Here is a 13,818-nt window from a genome sequence, read left to right on the forward strand (position 1 = left end):
AGATCCATATCCATCATGAACACGGAGGCAAAAATCCTCAGCAAAATTCTAACAAATCCAATAAGTATTAAAATAATAATAAACAATTGAAATGTATCCCAGGAAAGCAACACTGGTTTAATATTTTAGTACTGATTACTGTTATTTTAAAATAAAATAAAAAAGTATAGAAACAATTCAAAAGATGTATAAAAACAAAACAAAACCCACTCGACAGAACTCAACACAATTTGTGATAAAAAAAATCTCTTTGTTTTAGGAGTAGACAAGAACATTCAACACCTGATAGTGTGGGTCCTATAAAAAAAACCCTAGAACCCAACCACCCCACTTTTTGATAAAATACTGAAAGCTCCCCCCAAGAATGGGAATAAACAAAGTACCAGAGGTTCTAGCTAATGTAATAAGGCAAGAAAAAAAAGCACATATATTGCAAAGGTAGAAGTAAAATTTTTTTTTTATCCTCACCTGAGGACATCTTTCCATCTTTTGCTCAGGTAGAGTGGGAGGGAGAGAGAGGAACAGAGAGAGAGAAACATCGATGTGAAAGGAACACATCGAGTGGCTGCCACCGGCACAACCGACCAGGGCCGGGGACAAACTGCAACCGAGGCACGCGCCCTCAGTGGGAACTGAACCCGGGTCTCTCAGGACCGCAGGCCGACGCTCTAACTGCTGAGCCAAACCGGCCAGGGCAGAAGTAAAATTTTTGATAATTCTCAACGGCTCTTCCATCCCAGCACACTTGAGGAACACAATATGCTCCCATTGGTGACCGCAGCTCACTACCAAGGTGATTTTAAAGGGGGCCATGTCCTCCCTGGTATATGTGTATTGTGTGGGGAGGGGTCATAGGCATGTGTACTTCTGAAAAAAGCCTCAGCTTTGAGAATCCCTGTTATAGATGCAACCTGAAGCCACAAAATGAATTAGGTCAAACAAGAATTTGGATCAGGAGGTCTAGCTGGGAACTGTACATAGAAAGGGAGGGTCACAGGGTGAGGAACCATGGAGACTGAAGGAACGTCCCCATGAAGGTGAGGAGATAGGGGGAGTGTGGTGCAGGGCAGTTCATACCTGAGACCCTCAAGTTCTTCCAGCTGGGCCATCTTCCTCTTCTACATTCGTGTTAGGCCCGTCAGCACTGGAATTTGCAACTTTTTTTTTATTATTTTTTTAAATCCTCACCTGAGGATATTTTTTTGTTTATCATCAGATAGAGTAGGGGAGGGGAGCGCGCGCACTGTAACCAAGGTACGTGCCCTTCACTAGAATTAAACCGGAGACACATTGGTCCTTCGGGTGACACTCTAACCGCTGATCCAAACTGGCCAGGGCAAGTTTGCAACTTTCAGAGGGGCTAAAGCAGCACTTGAATATTAACAAATAAATAGCACTTATCAAGGGAACAAAGAAGAGAAGAGCTCCCCCATCCAGTGGGAACAGCATGTGTAGAGCACACATGTGGAGGAGGGGCAGTGAGCAAGGACAGCATGGAGGAAGCACGAGATGAGGCTGGGTCCAGACTGGGAGAGTTCTCTCCTGCCATGTCTTGAGCAGGGGAGATCAGACTTGTCTTTAGAGGCTTGGACAAGAGCAAAGAGAACTGGCTGGAAGTGGGGGTAGTTGGCACAACAGTCCAGACAGGGCAGGATGAGGGATTCAAGCTGTGGGAGGGGAAGGGCCTGGTCCCGGGGACTGGACAGAGGTAACATAAACGGGGCTGGAGAAGTAGAATGGGCTGGAGAAGGTGTGGTGATAAATGGCATCTGATCACAGTACTACCGACCACTAACACTCACTGCATACTTCCTGTGCACATTCAGGCTGTCACCAAATTCTCCCAACAAACCTAGAAGGCATGGCTGTCACCTCCCTATCCCCAACAGAGAGGCTGTCAACTGTCTCCCAGCTGGCACAGGGTTAAGGTCCTGATTTAAGTCCAGGCAGGATGATTCTTCAGGGCCCATGATTTTGCCCCCACCTGGCCCATTAGAGAAGGCCGTGAACATGGGAGCGAGGGATGCAGAACTGAGGACGGACCAATATCGACTTCTGCAGGGAACCAGGTCCAGATTATGGGATAGAAACATGGGCCTGGTCCTGAGGAGAAAGGCTGGACACGTCGACTTTGGGTCTAACTGCACAGGAGGAGCGGAGCTGTGGAAGGGGAAGCAGGGCACAGCTCGGGGAAGACCCCCACATATGAATACGCAGAGGAGGGGCAGGAGAGACCAATGAGGGAGCATGGCCATGAACACAGGAAGAGAACTAGGAAAGACACAAGTTTCATGCAAGACATCCTGTGACGTGGGAGCCTCCCTGATCTCCAGGGCCTGGCCCCTGCTGCCTCACCAGCCTCCTGGCCATCCCTTCAACACGCCTGTCCCTATGCTACTCACCACCCTCAACACCACCTACTTAATGTCCACCCTTCAAAAACTTTTTATTGAAGTATAATCCACTCACTTTTCTATATTTAAATGTCAGGGCTTCCATGTGCTCAATACCGCCACTGTTCCCCTTAGGAATCAGTCATTCCCTTAGGCCTAGGTTTGGCCCCTTAGATGCTCTCACTCACTCCACACTTCCTTGTGGCACAGAAAACAGTCAAATGAATCACTTCCTGTACACTAGTTATAGGACATGTCTCTCTTCCTTTTGGTCAGGTCCATGAAGGCAGACACAAAGTTTATCAAAATCAGGGGTTGGCAAACTTTTTCTGAAAAGTGCCAAACCGTAAGTATTTTCAGCTTGGGGCTGTAGGGTCTTAGTCACGACTATTCAACTCTGCCATTGGAGTCCCAAGGCAGTGGAGATGATAATGTGTATGAATGGGTATGACTGTATTTCAATAAAGCTTTACTTATAAAAACAGGAGGTGCATCAAAGGGCCATAGTTGACCCCAGGTATAAACCAACAGCCAGTTTAGCATCCAGCACATAGCAGGCACTTAATGAACAAATAAAGAAAAAAAGCCACAAGTTTTGGTAGTTAGATGGAAGTCAGTACTCAGGGAAGGTGGGTTTCAGCGGAACGGCGGGGGTGGAATAGAGACAATAGTGGTTTGAGAAGCGAACAGCAGTTGAGGAAGCAGTTACTTCTCTTTCAAGAGCTCCACAACTTGAGCGGCAGCTTGAGGACCGGTAGTGTCCACAGAGCAGGCACATCAGGTGCATTTTGCATGCTGTGGAAGAAGGGGGGAGGGACCTGATGAAGAGGGCGGCTCCAGGGTTCAGGAAACAAGGAAAGGAGGAAGGAAGGAAGGAAGGACAAAGCCCAGTATTCCTCTTTCCTGTGAAATATGAGCCAAGACCACCCGAGATCAAGGGTAGGAACCCCAGCATGTGTCAGACTGGGAGGGCTAGAGAGGAACAGATGCCTAGGACAGGGCTTTGGGCCTCACAACTGGTGGAAACACACCCTTCATTTTTCTCCCCTTACTTCCGACCTGTGTTTTTAGCTCGGACTAGGTGTCAGGTGTGTCACTGAGTCACTAGCTTTGCTTTCTGTCACTTCACTTTCCCATGCAAGTAGCAACAGGCCCCGAGGAGGGTGAGGTCGTGCTTTAAACACGCTACTAGCAGTTCTCTTTTGAAGGGTAGTGAAAGGCACTGGTATTTTGGAAAGTTAGTGGCAGCTTCGTCTCCAGGCCTTCGGATGTGTAGGTATGAGTAAGAGAGTTCTCTATCGGCAGCGCTGACTTTCTCCCTCAGTGGGAGTGACCGTTTGATTGGGGGTTTGCAGTAAAGATGGCGTGACAGCTCTTTAGTTTTACAAGCCTAACACAGTACGGAAACCTGCAAAACACAACTCACCAAGTATTAATATCATGGTATTTCAGTAAACCGAAAAGTGTTCTCTGAGTCAAAAAACGTACTGCCAGTCAATGTCACTCACTCAAAGAATCAGACGCCCTAAGCAGCTTTTACATTGCGACCTCCTGCACTAATTCATTATCACTACTCGAGCAGGATGTGTGAGAAGGGCTCGGGACCCATTCTCCTTTTTAGGGAGAACGAACACCATTGAAGTATCTTCTGGTTGACATGCCTGCAAAAATACTCTCAGCACCCAGAGCTGTTTCCACCTGCATCATTTCAAGGAGGAACAGCTGCTGTCGAGACAGACCGAAGGCGCTACGTCTACGCTAGACTCCAGGTCCGCGGGTCCTGTGGACGCGTGCACTCCTCCCCAATCAAGAGGTCACCTCCCTGCACCACAGCGACCCTCAGGGTGCTCCTCCAAGCCCTTCTAGGAGTGGCAGGAGGCGGCCCGGCGAGGCTGAGGCCGGCAGCCTGCCCGGCGAGGCCTAGCCCGGAGCGCTCGCCACTCCGGAGCCTGGATGCCGCGTGGGTGCGAGGCATAGTCAGTAAGCTTCCTCTTACCCGATGGTTGGGTTGATGTTGGGGTCGAAGCTGTCTTCCACGAACCGCCACACGATGCTTGATTTACCCACACCCGTGTCCTGGAAGAGGAGGCGATGGGTGAGGGGGGTTCCCTGCCCGCAGCCCCCAGGCCCACCCCGTCCGTGCCTGCCGGTCGCTCGTCGGATCCGGGTCGGAAGGCGAGGGCACCCGAGGGCTTGTCACCGGGGCCCCAGGGTGACCCTTCCGGCCGAGCCCCCGCTCCCATGCTCACGACGAACCCACTTGCTCGGACCGCCCCGGGGACTGGGCCCCCGCCTTCCTCCCGGTGGCCGCTGGGGCCGGGAAAGGCTCGGGGGGCCCTGGCTGTCGGGGCGGCAGCAACGCCGGGAAGCGCGCCCCGAAAGGGCCCCGCGGCGGCGCCAGGACAGGAAGGGGCAGCGCCACAGGCTGGGGCCCCCCAGGACAGTAAGTGCGAGAAGTGTCAGGGCGGGTCCGCGGGTTCAAAACCACCCGACGGGCGGGGACGGGCGCCGGGCTGCGGGAGCGCGGCGAGGGGGGCGGGCTCTACTCGGGACACTTGGCCAACTCGGCCCAGGAGCACCTGGGGGGACACGACCCCGCGGTGCCCCCCGCCGGGAAGCGAGGGGGGCGGCAGGGCCTCACCCTCGGGGCCCGGGACCCTCCCGCCGGCAGGACCCCCAGCGCCGGTCCCGGGCCGGGGGGCGGCGTCCGCGCCGAGGCTGAGGTCAGGGGCGGGCGGGACGTGGGCTCCCCGTTCCCCGGGCCCCCGCGGGCCCCCGGCCGGCGGCCCGCCGCCACTCACCCCCAGCAGACACACTTTGAGCTCCCTGAGCGCCATGGCCGGGAGCCTGGGCGCGGGCCCGCCGCCGCCCTAAGCGCAGGAGGCACAGGCCCGGCCCAGCGCGGGCATTCCCCGGCGCCGCCGCCGCACGGCCTAGCCCCGGCCGCGGGGCGCAGAGGCAGCGGCCGCCCGCTGGCCGGCCCTCGGCCCGGCCCGGCCACAGCCAACCGCGCGGGGCCCGCCTCAGCAGCCGGGACGGGGCCGCGGCCTCCCGGGCGCCGCCGCCGCCGCCATCTTGGAACGCCGGCCGGGTCACCTGACCTCCCCGCCCACCTCGGCAGCCACCTTCGCCGCGAGGCTCGCGGGGAGGCGCGGACTCGGGGGCGTGGCCGGGCGAAGGGCGTGGCCGCGAGCAGAAGCCCCGCCCCCGCAGGCCACGCCTCCAGGCCCATCCCAAGATGGCGGGTAAGTGGGGCCGGGCTCCGGGGTCGCCGGCGACTCCTTCCCCTTGGCAGCGACCACCCAGCGAGGCCCGGGGACCCCCGCCCGCCGCTGAGCCCGCCTGCCGCAGCCCCCTCGTAACTGCTGTTGTCTCTTGGTTTTCAGAGATCCCCCTGTACTTTGTGGACTTGCAGGATGACTTAGACGATTGTAAGTAACAGTTGGGGCGCCCCCGCCCCTCCCTGGGAGCGTCTCTCAGAACTCGGGGTGCACAGAACGCGGAGGGTGCTCCAGGCCGGGCCCTCCTTGTTGAAACCCTAGGAGCGGGACCCCCAACTGTCTTGATCCTCTGGTGGCGGCCCCTCCTCACTGGGCGGGGCGGCCCAGGATGGGGAGCCCTCCCCTCGGGGGTAGGAGTTTGGTTGTTGGGAAACTTCTAACTTCCTGTCACTGTCTTTCTCTTCCTCCTCCTCCTGCCTGGGCAACAGCAGCCCGGGACGGGCGGGAGGAGGGGGGCCACGTTGGGGGCGGGATGGGCTCCCCACCCCCAGGCTTCCTCCTTTCTCCCTGGGACCTTTCAAGGTGCTGGGCAGTGTGAGATGTCCTGCCCTCCGTGTGGCCGGCCACAGGGCTGCACAGGCTTCTCAAGTGTCCTGGGCGCGGGCCCAGGCCCAGCCCAGTCTCTTGTCCCAGGTTGCTCCTTGGCGCCCACCTTGCTGGGGTGTGTCTCCTTCACCTGCCCCTACCTGCCCTCTCCTTGTCTGTGGAATCCCTGGAAGGACTGATGGCCTGGGGAGATGTCCTGGAAGTGCAAGTTCACGTCTGTGGCCATTGAAGCCGTCCTTCCCATTCAACAGACGTTTGTCGAGCACCTACTTGTTCAGGACCTCCATAGACGAACCGGAATCCGGGAGAGCTCTCAGGGAGCTCCTCCTGTCCAGGGGGAGAGCAGACTGGTCAACAGAAAATGACCGAATTCCAGGGTGCTCGCTGGTGAAGGGATCCTGTACAGATCACCGAAATAGCTAACATGGACGGCAGCCTCCCTCTGCTCTTCCCTTTTCCATGGACGGGTTTCCTAATAATAAGAGTCGGTGTTTGTTTATAGTTTTAAACCACTTAGGCACCTATCTCTTTTAGAGGGAGGCAGCTTTTTAAAAGTAGAATGGGACTGGAAGGGACATTGAATGCGATGGTTAGGAGCACCGGTTCGGGAGGTGGATGGCTAGAAGTCCTGTTCCACTCCGAGCCCCAGTGACCTCATCTGTAAAACGGGCATAATAGTGGTCCAAAGGCTTTTGTGAAGGTTAAATTAATGAAAGGTTTAGTGCAGAGCCTTGTAGGTAAGAACCCCATGGTAAATATTAGCTGCCATTATTACTTATTCATGTTTATTTAACCCTGTCGACCCAGGTACTGTGTAGGCCCTGGATTTACTGAGCTGAATGTTTCAGCGGATGGGCGTCCTTGATTGAAAGGAATGTAGCATTTCTGTTGATAAATGACAGTGAGCTGCTGTTGAGGCACCTATCATTTGTAGATCTGATATTTGTCCTGGCTGGAACAGCGGATTTCTGGCTGTTTACTTATCTACCAAACCACCCCAAAACATAGTGACTTAACCCAGCAGCACTTTATTATTTCTCACGACTTTGCGGGGTTGGCTGGGTGATGCAGAGGTTTCGCGTGTTTTAGGTGAACTCGGGAGGAGGAAGGTTCAGGTTGGCTGTACTCACATGGCTGGGGGCCAGCAGATCTTCCAGGACTGTTGGCCATTCCGCAGTCCTCCCCGGGCCCTTTCCACTTCACTGTGGGGGGCTTCTCGCAGCATGGTGGCTGCAGGCAGGTGGACCTCTTTCCTGGCAGTCTAGCTTCCTTCAACCTTTCTTGTACACACACAAAAAGGAAGAGATTATATAGAAAAAATTATGATTTGACTTTGGCCCTGTTTCAACAAATATTGGGTTTTTGAGACTTGTAATAAAGATAGCCTTAAATACTCTTCAGCAGACAGCTGAAGACTTGCCCCAGTAAGAAGGAAACCACCATGATGGCTTTGAACATACCCATGTCTTGAATAGGGCAACTCTGGGAGCCTCCTGGGGTTTCCTGTTTGAACAGGAGTATGGGTTGTGGAGTGCTGACCCTTATGACCTTACAATGTAATTGCTCTACTAGCCTAAAAGGAGGTTTATGCTGCCCTGGGTCCCGCCTTTACACCTGACTGGGGTGGTGTTTGGAAGGCATTACCCTGCCATGATTGACAGCAGGAACCCTGAGGTCCTGTGACCCACTTCCTGCCTTTAGCTGTGTCAGCTTCTGCAGATCACTCATTCACTGTTCAGTTTCTTCTGGAAAATGACGAGACTAGGAGATGACTCACAGGACTGATGTGAGGATTAGATGAGATAGTACACATAAAACATGTTAGCCCAGTGCCTGGCATCATGAGTACTATATTCAATGCTTTATTTTTTTAAATCCTCACCTGAGGACATTTTTCATTTTTCTTTCTTTTTTTTTTTTGGTTCAGTTAAAGTGGGAGGGAGAGAGAGGCAGAGAGAGAGAGAGAGAAATATCGACATGAAAGGGACACATCGAGTGGTTGCCACCTGCACGACCAACCAGGGCCAGGGACAAACTGCAACCGAGATACGTGCCCTTAGCGGGAACCGAGCCCGGGTCTCTCTGGACCGCAGGCTGATGCTCTAACCGCTGAGCCAAACCAGCCAGGGCTCAATGCTTTTATTATTACTGTTTTAATCATCATCCTAAGATTTTCCGATTCAGTGTTAACAGCTGCTGGTCTGTGAGGTAGGTGGGGTTATTATCTACAAATGATGAAACAGAGTCAGAGAGTGCCTGGCAAGTGTGGCTCAGTGGTTAAGTGTCAACTCATGCACCAAGAGGTCGCCGGTTCCATTCCTGGTCAGGGCACATGCCCAGGTTGTGGGCCCAATCCCCAGTGGGGGGCATGCAGGAGGAGCCCAGTTGATGTTCTCTCTCATCGATGTTTCTATCTCTCTCCCTCTCCCTTCCCCTCTAAAATCAATAAAGAAAAAAAAAGAATTAAAAAAAAAAAAAGGAAACAGCCCTGGCCAGTTTGGCTCAGCGGTTAGAGCGTCGGCCTGCGGTCCTGAGAGACCCGGGTTCGGTTCCCGCTAGGGGCACGTACCTTGGTTGCAGTTTGTCTCCGGCCCTGGTTGGGTCGTGTGGGTGGCAACCACTCGATGTGTCGATGTTTCTCTCTCTCTCTCTCTCTCCCTCCCACTCTATCTGAAAAAAATATCGAAGGATATCCTCTGGTGAGGATAAAAAAAAAAAAAAAAAAAAAAGGAAACAGATTCAGAGAGCTTAAGTAATATCCCATGTAGCACAATTCATAAATGACAGAACTAGCCATCAAACTCTGGCAGATGGAATACATCACACAGACCTCACAAGTAGTGCGAACCTAATGACAAGGACAGGGTGTTGGTTTGGGTTGTTCTATGCCTGTTGTCATTCCTGAGTGTTTTTGTCTAAATGATGCAATAACCGCTCCATTTAGGCTATAAGTGGCTTTGGGCAGGGACCCAGGTCATCCTTTTTAAAATCCAATGTCCTACATGATCTAGGTGTTCAATTTATGTTGTTACTGATGACAATAACAGATTAGAAGGCTAGTCTGATTTACTTTGTGATTCTTGATTAAATTTGGGTAACTTTAAAAGAAACCATAATGAATGGACGCCTATTTCTTTAAATCATTCCAAGTCTTCGGGCCATTGCAACATAGAAGAGATTTAATTTTAGAGAATTAGCTTGCTAAAGCAATCTAACTTTCTCTTGAGAGCAGAAAGTGTGGATGGCTTGGTATATTGGTCCCGGTGGTGGATTGCATGTGGAAGGTGGAGCTGTGTGAGTCTGGGCCTGAGAGGTGTAAAGGCCTGTGCATGTCTGGGTGTGCTTATAGCATGTGGAGGCTGAAGAGGTATTACCCTTGGTAAGGTTTTCTTGGCCAGTTAGAGTTAAGTGTGTGTCAGTAGTGGGTGAAAAAAAATTGAGGGGAACCTATTACAGATATAAAGGGATCTCAGAGATCTAGCAACAAAATACAGTGTGTGGTCAAATTTGGATCCCTTGTTGAACAAACCAACCATAAAAGACATTATTGAGACAGTTGGGGAAAACTGAACTGGACTGGGTATTAGATTATGTTAAGAATTATTATTAATTTTGTTGGATGTGATAGTGGTGTCACAGCTTTGTTCAAAGGCGAAGGGTCTTATCAAACAGAAACAAAGAAGCATTTATGGGTGAAATGATCTGATCTGTGAGGTCTGCTTTGAAATACTGCAACAAACAATAAACAAACAAAAAGTTGGGAAGATGGCTAAATAGGGAAAAATAACAGAATGTCAGTACTTGAAGCTGGTTGCTGGGAGTAAGGGGTTTTATTATACTGTTCTACTTTTTGCATACATTTGAAAATTTCCATAATACAAAGTTTTAAAAAATGACATGAAAGTTTCATGTAGGATTAAACATCTGCACAGTGAGTTGGAAAACTGGGTTGCAGTTCAGAAGTTGGCTACAGAGTGATCGTCAGATGCAATCAGTTTCAAAAGATGGACTCCTAGAATATGCTAGTACTTGGGGAACACTGTGTTTCTTTTCAGATGTTTAGTTTTTAAGGGCTATTTGTGAAAGAAGTTGGAAGTAGGTGTAAACAAATGCTATCTGGATGCTGTTGAGAATCGGATTAGCTAAATCAGAGGAATGTAGATAGATTCTTTGAGTCTTAATGCTGGAAGGGGCAGTGTATATTCGAGGGCGAGTAAAGACTTCCTCCAGAGCAAAGAGACTTCCATCTCAGCTGCCCACCGTGGTCCAGGTGTGTGCAGATGTTCTTCTGCTCAGGACCACAACCAAGCTGTGTGCCCTCAGAGCAGAGAAACTGGATTAATTTGAGCCTAAAACCAAACCACTGAACTTTTTCTCTCCTATAGACTTGAATCAAAGATGGTCAGTTTTTAAAAAAATAAAGACCTCTCGGTTAAATGAAATAGTTTAAATAGGAACAGGAACTTGAGTATGCTAATCTTGGGAAATAGAACAAAATCCAGACATCATACTATTTTCTAAATCAAAGATGGGCCCATTATTTTTTTTTTTTCCTGAATGAGATAGTAAATATTTTCGGCTTCTCAAGCCAGAAGTTCCCATGTCACCACTCAAGCCGTGATATAACATAAGCAAATGGGTATGGCTGTTTCCTAATAAAACTTTATTTACAAACACAGGCAGTGGGCTGGATTTGGCCCACAGGGTATAGTCTGCCAACCCTGTTCTAAGTCTGGCTGATTTCACTGCATCAGAACCCATACGTCTGTCGATTAACTGAGCCTCCCGACTAGGCTGACTTTCGCACTAGGTTCAGTTGGAATAGCTGTGCTTTTTGCTAACGTAGCCTCTGCTTTGTTGAATAACCCTTGACCGGTTGCTCAGACTTCGTGTCTCATTTTCCTGCTGCTGTTGAGGATGAAAACATGTCCCTGTTTCCTCCCATCAGGACAGGGTGGCAAAGAACAAGAGTCAGAGAGCTGGAAGCAGAGTCAACTTCCACTTCCCTTCCGATAAACCTACTGCATTTCACTTTTGTTGTCTGTCTTCCATTTCCTGGGAGGCAAACGGGGGATCAGAGATTCCCTGAAATGGTCTCTGTTTAAAAAGAGTTTAAAATGGCTTTTGACATCACAAATTAAGATCTTTTAAATAGAAAATTTGCAACAAAACCCAGGTAATGAAAGAGAAAGTGGTTTGGACCTTCAAAACAGCACTTATTCTTAACCCTGATGGGAAAAAAAGAGATGAGGGCAGGTGGTTGCTTTCCACAGGGAAGGTGAGTCATCTGTGTGACAAAGGTTTCTCCAGGTCCTCTACGGTGCCAGCCTTCAGAGGGCGCTGGGGGCAGAAGGATGACAAGCCTTGGCTCCACCCAGAGGTACTCCTGCCTGGAGGGGAGGGACCTGTGTGGAGCAGGCACAGCCTCGAGGGCCCAGGCAGAGGAGTGAACAACGAGTCGAGCAATAAGAAAATAGCGACTCCATCTGCCAGGAGTAGGAGGGCAGGTGCCCTTTGAGTTGGGTCAGGTCAAGGAAGACGATGGGCAGAGGGGGGTAGAGTCCTAGTGAAAAGGTTGGAGACTGGGGAACGGGGTGTCTCGGAGGGGAGGTAGGGTTGAGGGCAGTCAGGGGAGAATGCCTCACCAGCCATGGGGTTTAGACTCGACCTGAGAGGCAGGAAGGCGTCCCGGGATGTTTTGCTGGGATTTCTGTCTTAAGAAGCAGGCCAGGCCATGGTACAAAACTACCATTGTTTAGCATTAATAATGTGTCAACCTCTGTTGCAAGGACTTCTAGTATGTTAACTACAAACACCCGATGAAGCAGGTGTTTTTTATTCCATTTCATTGCCAAGCAAGGCTGCAAGGGGCACAGAAAGGCTAAGTGATGCCCAAAATGGCACAGCTAGTGAGTGGCAGAGGTGGAGTTCAAACCAGGGAGCTTGGCCCTGGTCAGTTTGGCTCAGCAGTTGGAGCGTCAGCCTGTGGTCCTGAGCGACCCGGGTTCGGTTCCCGCTAAGGGCATGTACCTCGGTTGCAGTTTGTCCCGGCCCTGGTAGGTGGTGATGGTGGCAGCCACTCGGTGTGTTCCTTTCACATCGATGTTTCTCTCTCTATATCTGTTCCTCTCTCTCCCTCCCACTCTACCTGAACAAAAAATGGAAAAATGTCCTCGGGTGAGGAAAAAAAACCCCAAAAACCAAAAAAACAAACCAGGGAGCTTGGTTTCAGAATTCATACTTTTAGCCACCATATTTGGAGGAGTTGCCATCCACCCACCCACCTGCCCATGCAATCCATATTCATTAAGGACCTATTAAGTCCCAGGCACTACGCTAGGCCTCATGGACACCGGTGGATAAAACACACCCGGTTTCTGCTCCTGTGAGTTCAGTTCAGTGGCAGGGACAGCCAATAAAAAGTCAACATAAATGGGTACGGTCCACTCAGGTGTGGCAGGTACGGTAACATCTGAGTGTGAACAGAAGAGCCAGGACAGGGCTGTTGGATGGATGGTCGTGGGCTTTACCTCGAGTGGCCAGAGAAGGCTTTTCTGGAGCCTGGGAAGGTGCTCTTGAGTTAACATCTGAATAACAGAATGAAGATATTCCCATGAAGAGCCAGAGCAGGCATCAGGCATAGTGAACAGCAAGGGCAAAGGTCCTGAGGTAGCATGAACTCAGCATTGTCAAGGGCTTGTGTGTCTGGAGAGCAATGAGTGATGGACGCAGGAGTGAGAAGTAGGTGGGGGTCACATCACGCATGGCCTTAAGTCCATCACAAGATAAGGAGTTGTCTTTTTCAAGGAGTCGTGGAGAGCCACTGGAGACCTGTAACCAGACTGGTGACTAGAGCTGAGATATTTCAAAGAAAGAAAAGATTGTGGAAACACAAGCCAGAGATGGGAACACCAGTGTTTGAGGCATCCAGGCAGAAGCAGTGGGGACCCAGTGAAGGAGGTGGGCAGGAGAGCAGGGCGTGGGCTTGGCACATGTTTCTTCTGGTGAGGGAAGAGTCAGCTCAGAGAAGGTCCTGTGGCCAGCACCTCTGCTCCCCTCCACCCGGGCTCGGCACCCTCCTTCGTGTTCCCTGAGCTCTGTCTTCTCCTGTGCAGCGTTCAGCACAGGCCTGGCAGGTGGCTGCTCTGCCCGTCTTGGGCTCACTGTGGTCTGGCATAGCGAGCGGCACGCAGCAGACTGGCACGTGTGCACGTGGGGTGAATGAACCGGGTAGTGCGCGAGCAGCATGCTTTGGGGCTGGGGTGGAGAGGATGTGGTCCCTGCTTTCCATCGGGACAGTTACTTTCGAGGTGCCTTCCGGAGGTCCTGGTGCACTCTAGGAGGCACTGAGAAGCCCCCTGTGGGTTCTGGAGCAGATCGGAGGTTAGCTTGGAGAGTGGTGGATGGCAGCTGGGGCCAGGGCAGTGGGCGTGAGCTGCAGGAGGGGTGGCGCCGGAGAAGAAGGGAGAGCGGGGATGCCCTGGAGAGCAAGCGTCCGAGAGGTAGGAAACCAGGGACCTTGGAGCCTTGTTTGGGGTGATCGTTCGTGTCACTTGTGACAGAGGGCTCAGGTAAGATGAGGACTGAAGGCAGGCCTT

At 51.6% G+C, this 13,818-nt stretch overlaps 2 protein-coding genes across 2 annotated transcripts in view; one reads left to right on the forward strand and one right to left on the reverse strand.

Annotated features, from left to right (window-relative positions):
* RAB22A (RAB22A, member RAS oncogene family) overlaps positions 1-5,245 on the reverse strand; it is a 39,102-nt gene extending 33,857 nt beyond the window's left edge. The window contains exons 1-2 of the mRNA XM_036245243.1: positions 5,195-5,245; positions 4,390-4,469 (exon numbers count right to left, since the gene is read on the reverse strand). Coding sequence (XP_036101136.1) covers positions 4,390-4,469; positions 5,195-5,230 — 116 coding nt within the window. The 5' untranslated portion in view covers positions 5,231-5,245. The remainder of the gene's footprint in view (positions 1-4,389; positions 4,470-5,194) is intronic.
* Positions 5,246-5,614: 369 nt separating this feature from the next.
* The window catches only part of LOC118618223 (serine/threonine-protein phosphatase 4 regulatory subunit 1-like), a 69,157-nt gene continuing 60,953 nt past the window's right edge, over positions 5,615-13,818 (forward strand). The window contains exons 1-2 of the mRNA XM_036244321.1: positions 5,615-5,638; positions 5,780-5,824. Coding sequence (XP_036100214.1) covers positions 5,632-5,638; positions 5,780-5,824 — 52 coding nt within the window. The 5' untranslated portion in view covers positions 5,615-5,631. The remainder of the gene's footprint in view (positions 5,639-5,779; positions 5,825-13,818) is intronic.

The sequence above is a fragment of the Molossus molossus genome, unplaced genomic scaffold (assembly GCF_014108415.1).
Source record: "Molossus molossus isolate mMolMol1 unplaced genomic scaffold, mMolMol1.p scaffold_m16_p_6, whole genome shotgun sequence".
Lineage (NCBI taxonomy): Eukaryota > Metazoa > Chordata > Mammalia > Chiroptera > Molossidae > Molossus > Molossus molossus.